The following is a 9,249-nucleotide window of genomic DNA, read 5'->3' as shown; positions in this document are numbered from 1 at the left end:
GGCCTGTGATCAGGGGTGTCAGGGATAATTGTTTTCTTCTCTATGCAGAGCCAAGTGCAAGAGAGGCTGTGCCCTTGGAGGGCCAGCTATTGGCTCACTCCTGCCCTGGGGGAGGCCTCAGACATCCCAGGTGAAGGTGTGAACGGCCAGCAGGGCTGCCAGGGTGAAGCCTGGCTCCTGAGTGCGTTGCTGACCCCGTGGCTGCTTGTTGTTGCCCCTCAGAGGAATTCCCTACCTTCACCAGTTCATCAACGCTGGACGCTTTATCTGGTATTTTTAGGTGCTCAATATGAGGACTCCTGCAAAATAGAGGAAGGGAACCGAGTTCCTCATTCATTCGGCGAGTATTTGCCATCTCTGCTGTGTGCCTTGGCTGTCACCACGTGCATGCCCTTCATCCCAAAGCTATGCTCCCAAGCCTATGGTGGCAGATTACGTCTGTGAGCAGACGGACTAAAGTCTCTGCTCGTAAGACTCCCGAGAAGTCTGACCCAGTGTGGTGCTTCACTAAGACACAGGGAGCCAAGCACGCGAGGGCACAGGTGGAGCCCCGAGAGGGCTGGGCCGCCCTGCAGGGTCCAGGTCCTTCCTGGGCTCTCAATGAGGTATGCAGGCTGCTACCCTCACTGGGGAGCACTGGAACGTGAGTATCTCTGCATTGTGCCCCAAGATTACCTGCCCATAAATCCACAGAGAACATCTGCTAAGACCATTCCTCAGACAAGCCCCCTCCTCTGAGCTAACGCTGCCAGTCTGTTTAGCAGGACGCCCAGCAGCAGCACGTGTCCAGGAATTAGCTAGGCTTCACCCCCCAACCCCGGGGGATAAATGGGCCCCAGGCAGCTGCTTTCACTCCTTCCTCCCCAAGGTCAAGGGTCCAGGGGACCACTGGGGATATAAATCTGTTCTGGAGAGGGAAATGGGTCCAAGGAGGTATGTGTCACTAGAGGATGGAGGGAGTCTGAGGCTGAGCTTGCAGAGAAGTGTGTCAGGGACAGCGGCCTGTCAAAGGAGACAGAGAAAGGGCCTCGCCCAGCCAGTCAGGGGACAGGGCAGAAGCCTGGGGGCCAGAGGGACTCAGTGTGTTGGGGGCACCACCTGTTCCCGAGGGGCGAAGAAGACGAGTGAGGAGCACAGAACCCTGGGTGCAGCGATGCGTGGACACTGGGCCCTCGACAGCAGCAGAGGGGAGCCGGGGTGGAGGGGCTGACTGTGGGGAGGGGAAATGCCTTCCAGACACGTTGCTGCAAGATGGGCCCAGGAGCAGGGGCTGGACAGGGAAGACAGCGGGAGGAATGCCTTCTAAGACAAGAGAGCACGCTTGCTGGTGTGAGCCATTGAGCGGGGACACAGAGGGAGAGCTGTTGGAGGCCACTGAGGATGGTGGCGGGGGCGTGCTGCTCAAGCTGCTTGTGACAGGGGGATGTACAGTTCATCTGTGGTGGCCTGTGGGAGGGCCGAGCGTGTGGGGAGCCAAGACTGCTGTTTAGAGTGAGGATGGAGAGGTGGGAGATGTGAACCTGAGGAAACGGAGAGGCAGGGGCAAGAGGGTCTCCATGTGGAGGTGAACATGTGAAGAATTGGCAGGAGAAGACTGAGGAGGGCAGTGGACAGGGCACTGGGAGGTGGGAGGTGAGGAGGGCAGTTGACAGGGCACTGGGTGGTGGGAGGTGAGGAGGAGCATGGACAGGGCGCTGGGAGGTGGGAGGTGGGAGGTGAGGAGGACAGTTGACAGGGTGCTGGGAGGTGGGAGGTGAGGAGGACAGTGGATGGGCATTGGGAGGTGGGAGGTGAGGAGGGCAGTTGACAGGGTGCTGGGAGGTGGGAGGTGAGGAGGACAGTGGATGGGCATTGGGAGGTGGGAGGTGAGGAGGACAGTGGATGGGCATTGGGAGGTGGGAGGTGAGGAGGACAGTGGATGGTCATTGGGAGGTGGGAGGTGGGAGGTGAGGAGGGCAGTGGATGGGCATTGGGAGGTGGGAGGTGAGGAGGGCAGTGGACAAGGCACTGGGTGGTGGGAGGTGGGAGGTGAGGAGGACAGTGGATGGGCATTGGGAGGTGGGAGGTGAGGAGGACAGTGGATGGGCATTGGGAGGTGGGAGGTGAGGAGGACAGTGGATGGTCATTGGGAGGTGGGAGGTGGGAGGTGAGGAGGGCAGTGGATGGGCATTGGGAGGTGGGAGGTGAGGAGGGCAGTGGACAAGGCACTGGGTGGTGGGAGGTGGGAGGTGAGGAGGACAGTTGACAGGGTGCTGGGAGGTGGGAGGTGAGGAGGACAGTGGATGGGCATTGGGAGGTGGGAGGTGAGGAGGGCAGTGGACGGGCATTGGGAGGTGGGAGGTGAGGAGGGCAGTGGACAAGGCACTGGGTGGTGGGAGGTGGGAGGTGAGGAGGACAGTTGACAGGGTGCTGGGAGGTGGGAGGTGAGGAGGACAGTGGATGGGCATTGGGAGGTGGGAGGTGAGGAGGGCAGTGGATGGGCATTGGGAGGTGGGAGGTGAGGAGGGCAATGGACGGGCATTGGGAGGTGGGAGGTGAGGAGGGCAGTGGACAAGGCACTGGGTGGTGGGAGGTGGGAGGTGAGGAGGACAGTTGACAGGGTGCTGGGAGGTGGGAAGTGAGGAGGGCAGTGGACAGGGCGCTGGTTGGTGGGAGGTGAGGACAGTGGACCGGGCGCTGGGTGGTGGGCTGGCTGTAGGATCTATTCTACACAAGTACAAGCAGGAGGGAGAAGGGTCTGCAAGCGTCTCCAGGAGTGATGAGCTGGCCTACCCCATCTCCTGGCCGTCCCATGAGAGACCAGGAACCCACTGGATCATCTGGCAGGAAGGGTCTGTGCTGGGAGGACAAGGTCTTGAACCCCCAACCTCAGACAAGGGCCAGGGCAGATACACTGAGAACCCTCAGGGCACCTCTGTGAGTTTGGGGCCCTAGTGGTCAGTGGCCTGAGGGGACGGGGCCCACGGCAGCCGCGTGTTGCCTGTGCTGCTCCTCGGCACTCCCTGCCACAAGCACTGGGTGTGCGCTGGATCGAGCACCTCCTTACACTATTCTGACGCTTGCCAAGTGCTCTTCTGTGGAGTCTGGGGAGCCACCCCTCTGCTCGGAGGGAGACCCAGCCAGGGGCAGGAGGATGACCCCGTGTCTGCTCCCTCTGCCCTCCCCCAGGGCCCTCCAGGAAAGGAGAGACGGGCCAACGAGGTCGGGAAACAGTCTTTATTCAAGTGCAGAGACGGGTAACATGTGGACGCCAAGGCGAGGTGTCTGCGTGTGCCCCCTTATCCATCTCACGTGCGTCACCCGCTCGGACACCGGAAGCGGTGCTGGGTGGCAGCCTGGCTCCAGCAGTGGCTGTGGGTGTGGGCTCCGGTGCCAGCGGAGCCTGGGTGGCCAGGCCCAGGTATTTCCCAGCTGTGTGGCTGCGTGGCTTTCCTGCAGCCCACCCGGCAGGGCGCCTTGTGCAAGTCGTCTGCACGGAAGATGACCTTCCGCGTGGTGGGAATAAGAGGGAAGAGCTTGCAAAAAGGGGCGCCTGCCCACCAGGACCCCTCGGCCGGTTGCGTGTCTGTGTAGGGGTGTCATCAGCAGTGGCGCTCAGAGAGGTGACGAAGCCCCACTCGGCTGCTGGCAGCAACCCTGGCCCTGAAGGACCAGACTCGCCGCCTGCGGTCTACGGGCCCTGCGCTCAGACGCAGTTGTCAGGCACGCACTCCGCCTCCTCTTCCAGCTCCGGGCAGGGCGTCCCGTGGTTGGCGGGCTGCACGCGGATGTAGCGAGTCCTGCTCTTGGCCCCCAGCTTCCCGCACGGACCTCCGCACAGGCCCCAGGACGACCACAGAGAGACCTCGCAGTCCAGCGGCGTTTCTGGAACTGGACAAGCACAAGAGAGACCATCGGCACGTGCGCAAGGAGGCGCTCCCTGGCGGAAGGGGACCCTAGGTGTCCCTCGGAGGAGACCGTCTCCAGAGCTCAGAGTGGGGTGGAAACACCTGCTTTTATCAGCACTATTTGGAGTGCATACCCGAGGAAGCCACCATGCACACCTCCTGGAACCACCAAAACGACCCGAGTTCATGCTTCTACCCAAGGGCCGGTGCTGTCGCCCGTCTCCAGTGTCTGGGGCTCTAGCATCGCGGTGGCATGAGGTCCCTGGGGGATCCCGCCTGTGCTGGGTCCACGTCCCCAGGGGAGGGTGGAGAATGCTCCTGTGAAGCTGGCTCTGAGTGGGGCACGGTGGAGGAGGGTCTCGCCGCGGGCTACGCTATTCCAATCACGGACGCTTGAGGCGGACCATTGTGGGAGCGCGGCCCCCGGGCTTGCCCCGCACCCAGCACAGTTCTCCCTCTGTGGGCAGCGCCACCTCTGCCAACACCCCCCACCATCTCCTCTGCGGGAATGACGCGGAGCGGTCCACTTAGTGAAGTGTCCTTCCCGTCAGCCACGACGCAGCCACACGCTGGCACCCCCTGACGGATGGGCCTCTTTCACGACTCACTTCCGGGCTGCAGGGGTGTGAAAGGCTGTCAGTGGCAAATGTGCAAGCGTTAAACCTCCCGTGTGCACTTTGAATCACCGGAATCTAACATCTCAGACCCACATCGTCCTGCACTGAGGGCTCTGCACCCTTGTCTGAAGTTGCTCAGAGACGCAGATTCACACGACCTGAAGAGCACCGTGCCCTGGGGCCCTCTGAGCACCCGCAGCCTCGCCCTGCCTTGACTCCTTTCCTCACACCCCCGTGCGCCCCCGGGGCTGCGGGTGGCCTGGCCCAGCCTGGAGGCTGGCACAGCCCACCCAGGTGCCTGGCTTAGAATTGGGCACATTTCTTGGCTCTGAGACGTCGTCTGCAAGGTGGGGCAGCCCAGGGTGCACTGTGTGGGGTGGGGGGACGCCACGGGGCATGGTTCCTGGACCACCTCCCCTAGTGGGTTGCACGTGGGCGACAGGTGTGGCCTCCGGGAAGGTGGCAAGGTCCGGGTGTCATCACTGACACTTCGCAGACGGCCCCTCTGGGCGGTTTCTGGCCTTTGAGCATCCTTTTCTGTTTCTACTGTTTCTTCCATTTCTGTGGTGGACATTCGCTTTTAAGGATCATTCTAAGGTGAGAGATAAGAGCCTGGAGCAGGAGCTTTGTGTCGACAGCTGCATGGTGGCAGGTGAAGTCTGGATGAGTCCCCGTGTGACACACAAACCCCTGGTGGGGGTCCTGCCCAGGACTCAGCCAGCCTGAGAGCTTGAGAGCTTGGCACCAGGAGCACGCATGTTGAGAGTGGGGAACCGGAGGTGGGCCTGCAGTGGGGGTGGGACTGGGCTTACCTGAGAGGCTGTCCATGATCTCGTTGCCCCTGTCCACCAGGTCTGGGGCGGGCGGGACAAAAGCCCTGGGGTTCTGCCGGAGCCGCACCAGGGTCACTCTGGCGATGGGGGGCAGGGCCTTCAGGCGCGGGTAGTAGAAGGAATTTGCTGGGTGGCTGGGAGACGAGGATGTTATCTGCGGGGGAGGATGAGGAAGTTGGCATGGCCAGAAAACCCATAAGCCCACCTGCGCGAGCGTGCAAGCGTCCGTCATGGCCCAGGCGCGGGAGCCGGTACTAGGGGTCCGGCAGGCAGTGTGGAAAACAGATCCAACCCGGGCCCTCCTATGGGCGACACCACCCAGATAGCCTCCCAACCTCTGGTGCGGGCTCCTGAGCTCCCAGTGGCCCATGGGGCACGGGGCCCACGGCCTGGGAGCCAGACCAGTAATGTGGGGCCTCTCTGCTTTCCTCCCACAATGCAGCCAGCTCCCTCCTAGGCAGGGACTGCACCCCTTGCTCAGTGGATATGACGAACAGGGGCGTCTTCCAAACAGGAGACGGAGCCAGGCACCCCAGGTGGGTAGTGTCATCACATGCATCCCCGAGGGGCCCAGAGCCAGTGCGGGCACGGGGCCGTTGTCCCCTCACCTCAGTCACTGTGTCCTGCGGGATCGTCGCGAAGTTGGGGGAGGAGAAAGTGAAGCCGCTGTCTGTTCCGGCGTCGTAGGGGTAAAGGTCCACGGCGACCTGCTCCCTCCAGTGGTCCCCGTCACACAGGTCCAGACTGTCGATGCCCACAAACCAGTCAGGGCTGGGGACAATGCGCACCACGAAGGACACCTGGGGGGCCGGGCACTCAGCGAGGTGGTGGCCAGGTCCCGCACCCCACCACCCCCGCTGCCACTCCACTCACGAGCGAGTGCCTGGAATGGGCCTCGAGCTCCGTGGAGGTTTGCCCAGTGCCACTGGGCACAGCAGGGGCTGAGAACACTTCGTGCACGCTCTGCAGCTTCTCTCCGGCCGCCTCGATCTCCTTCATCAGGGCCCACGCCTCGCCCCGCTCCACAAAGTCCCTCAGCCCGTTGCTGACATACTGGTCCTTCCTCCACATGCTGTAGTCGGAGCTGTGCGCTGCCCCTGTGGGCGCCACCGTGTGAGCCGCCACGCCCAGCGGACGCCGGCCCTCCCTGCCTGAGCAAGACTGGGAGCCACATCCAGCCAGCACGTGTGGACGGTGACATCCTGCGGCCTCCTGCTGCCCGGGCACCTTGCTGGTGGGCATCCAGCCAGCCCTCCCCATGACTCCAGCCACCCTGCCCAGCACATCCCCAGAGTCTGGCCGGCACGCAGGAGGCACTTAACAAATACTTCTTGCGCTGAAGTGAACTGGACGAGAGTGCCCTCCAAACTGTGCCGTGTGGTGCAGCTGGGGGTGACTGTCCGCTCTCGGGGGATGGGGCGGTGCAGACACGCTGAGGACGGACGGGGACAGAGCTGCACTTACCTAGCAGGGACGACCACTGTGCGGGCGGCCGGAACAGAGGGTACTGCTTGGGGAAGGCTGTCTGGCTCCACTTGCCGGTGAAGGTGACGCTGTACTTGGCCAGGGGCCGGGCCATGCAGCCAGAGTCTCCCCCCAGCGGCTGGCCAGCAGCAGAGCCAAGCGTGGCCAGGAGGAGAGCCCAGAGGGCCTTGCCCCGGGCGGCAGCCAGGCTCAGGGTTTCCATCACCTGAGAGAAGGGAGAGCGCCACACGCTGGCCTCGCCGTCCCCCGACACCTTGCGGCATGCCTGCCCTGGGCAGGGACATCAGGGCAGCCCTTGCACGTCCCTCATGCTGCCCTCCCCGGCGGCTGGACCCTATCCTGGAGAGCGAAGCCGTGTGGGGTTACAGCTGGATTCCACAATGCGTCGGCAGGAGCCCAGCAAGCCTGGCAGGTTAGAGCCCGGCAGGAGGAGCTTGCAGCCTGGGCCAGCGACACCAGGCGGCATCCCAGGTTACACACCTCTCACGCTGCTGGCCCAGGGACTCCTGGGAACCTCGGGGGTCAACTTGTCGGACTCACGGTGCCCGGGCCTAGACAGCAAACTCGGGCCTCTCTGTTGGGGTGCTGCCGGTTTCTGGGCCGGGGAAAGCGCCAGGAGGCCTCAGGGGCAGAGGCGAGTGGGTACTCACCCAGCAGGAGCAGCGGGAGGGCGGGCAGCCGGGCTGTGGGCAGCAGACGGTCCTAGCGAGAGCCCAGAGCTCCAATTTATGCCGAGGACGGCGCCTGGCCGGCCAATGAGGCCCCAGGTCCCCCACCGCGGCCACCAGAGAGCGGCAGACAGGACAGGGAGAGGGAGAGAAAGGGACTTCTTCAGCCCCGGGCGCTGCCCCGCCTGCCTGCCCGAAGCTGGAGAAGCCTCCCCAGGCTGAGGTCAGCTCCTCCCGGGCGCCCGCCACCGCCGCGCCCTCTCTTTGTCTTCCCTCCCCTCCCCTCCCGCCCCTCCCCTCCCTCCCGGTTCTCTCCTTTCCCATCAGGCCCTTCCTAGTGTCTCCCTGGAGGTGGTGCCAAAGCCAGCGGCTGGGAGGAGAGCCTGCTCGGCTCAGGGGGCCAGCGTGTCGCACCCTCAGGGCAGGGCGGGACCTGAAGAGCCTGACGTTAGACCAAGGGTTGGGGCCAGGCTGGGGAAGCAGAGGCCCCCAACCCCGGCATCCCTGGCCTTGGGGCTCCAGGTGTCAGTGACCACAGCTGCCTCCTCCCCATCACAGGGCTGCACAGAGCAGCCATGCTGTCAGCGCTGGGGCCCGGGGACCCAGATGCTCTCCAGTCTCTCCAGAGGGAGTCAGACCACGCAGTGGATGCTCAGGGATGAGGCACAGAAAGGGTGGCTGCCCTCGCCTGGACCCTGTGCCCTCCTGAAAGGCTGCGAGGCTCACCCAGGGCCCGGGGGCGGCTGGGGCCCCACCCCACTTCCCTCCATTGGGTTGAGCTCCAAGGACACTTTGCACACAGAAGGACGTGGCCAACAGATTCTGAAGTTTATCCCTGCTCACAGTCAAGAAAATATTTCTAGAATCCTAGTCACGGGATCTGGGAACTGGGAGAGACGAAAGACAGTGGGGACGGTTTTGCTTGTCAGAACCACTCAGGGAGTTTTTAAGCTTAAACAGAAAGCATTCTGATTTTTGGAACCACGTCAATGTTTCACAAATTCAAAAAAAGAGAGAAAATAAATAGAATCAACAAGAATAGAATGCAAACAAAAACAAATGATCTAACCTGTACTCCAAACAAATAACCACAGGGAAGCCCCGTGAATACCGCACTGAGACGCCGTCCTCAGCTGAGGACAAGTTCTCACTCCGTGGTTCCCAAACTGTTTGGTCTCAGGACCCCTTCCCCGCTTGGAAACCACTGAGGACCCCAGAGAGCTTCTGTTTGTGGGGGTTAAGTCTATCGATACTGACCGTATCTAAAATCGTAGTAAATGTTCAGAACATTTATTAACTCACTAAAACAACAAAAATGAACCTGTTGCAAGTTAACATGAATGGCATAACGTTCTATGAAGAACAGCTGTATATTTCAGCGAGGAGCCCTCCCTGGAGAAGGTGGCCCCGTTCGGCACTTGCGCGGATCTTGCCATCTGGCCCACTGGACACGGCGGCCCTCACATCCACAATGCTGCTGTGGCGGTCTGACGGGTGTGCTGTGCAGGCCCACCTTGCACAGACGCAGTTGGAGAGAGCAGGCCTCTCCAGCGGTCTTGTCAGGTCTGTGTGCACACACCACGGAGCCTTGGGAGCACCCCGCACACCCCTGAGGGGATGTGAGCAGACAGGGCTGGTGATGTCCTCCTGCTCCTGTGTCTGTTCTTGGAGAAGGGGCTGATCTGGGTTTGAGGAGAGGAAGCAGGAGGGCTGGGACGTCTCTCCCGCTGGGCGGGAAGGGGGCTAGGCAGCTCTCCTG

The 9,249-nt window shown here is 62.4% G+C and overlaps 1 protein-coding gene across 1 annotated transcript; it reads right to left on the bottom strand.

Moving 5' to 3' along the window:
• Positions 1-3,202: 3,202 nt before the first annotated feature.
• SPON2 (spondin 2) lies at positions 3,203-7,796 on the bottom strand. Its single transcript, XM_023638547.2, has 6 exons — positions 7,473-7,796; positions 6,802-7,027; positions 6,211-6,434; positions 5,946-6,137; positions 5,317-5,491; positions 3,203-3,870 (listed from the first exon to the last, which is right to left on the bottom strand). The coding sequence occupies exons 2-6, from the start codon at positions 7,022-7,024 to the stop codon at positions 3,686-3,688; spliced, it is 999 nt and encodes a 332-aa protein (XP_023494315.1). The 5' UTR covers positions 7,025-7,027; positions 7,473-7,796; the 3' UTR covers positions 3,203-3,685.
• Positions 7,797-9,249: the final 1,453 nt, after the last annotated feature.

This window comes from Equus caballus, chromosome 3 (assembly GCF_041296265.1).
Source record: "Equus caballus isolate H_3958 breed thoroughbred chromosome 3, TB-T2T, whole genome shotgun sequence".
NCBI classification, from domain to species: Eukaryota; Metazoa; Chordata; class Mammalia; order Perissodactyla; family Equidae; genus Equus; species Equus caballus.
Note: the sequence above shows the minus strand (reverse complement) of the source record. Positions and strands in the feature narration are given on the sequence as shown.

Coding starts and splice junctions, on each gene's coding strand:
- SPON2 (XM_023638547.2), bottom strand. CDS start 7,024: ATGGAAACCCTGAGCCTGGCTGCCGCCCGGGGCAAGGCCCTCTGGGCT. Junction 5,492..5,945: donor CGCAGGACACAGTGACTGAG/GTGAGGGGACAA, acceptor CCTCCCCCGCAG/ATAACATCCTCGTCTCCCAG. Junction 3,871..5,316: donor GATCATGGACAGCCTCTCAG/GTAAGCCCAGTC, acceptor GTGCTTGTCCAG/TTCCAGAAACGCCGCTGGAC.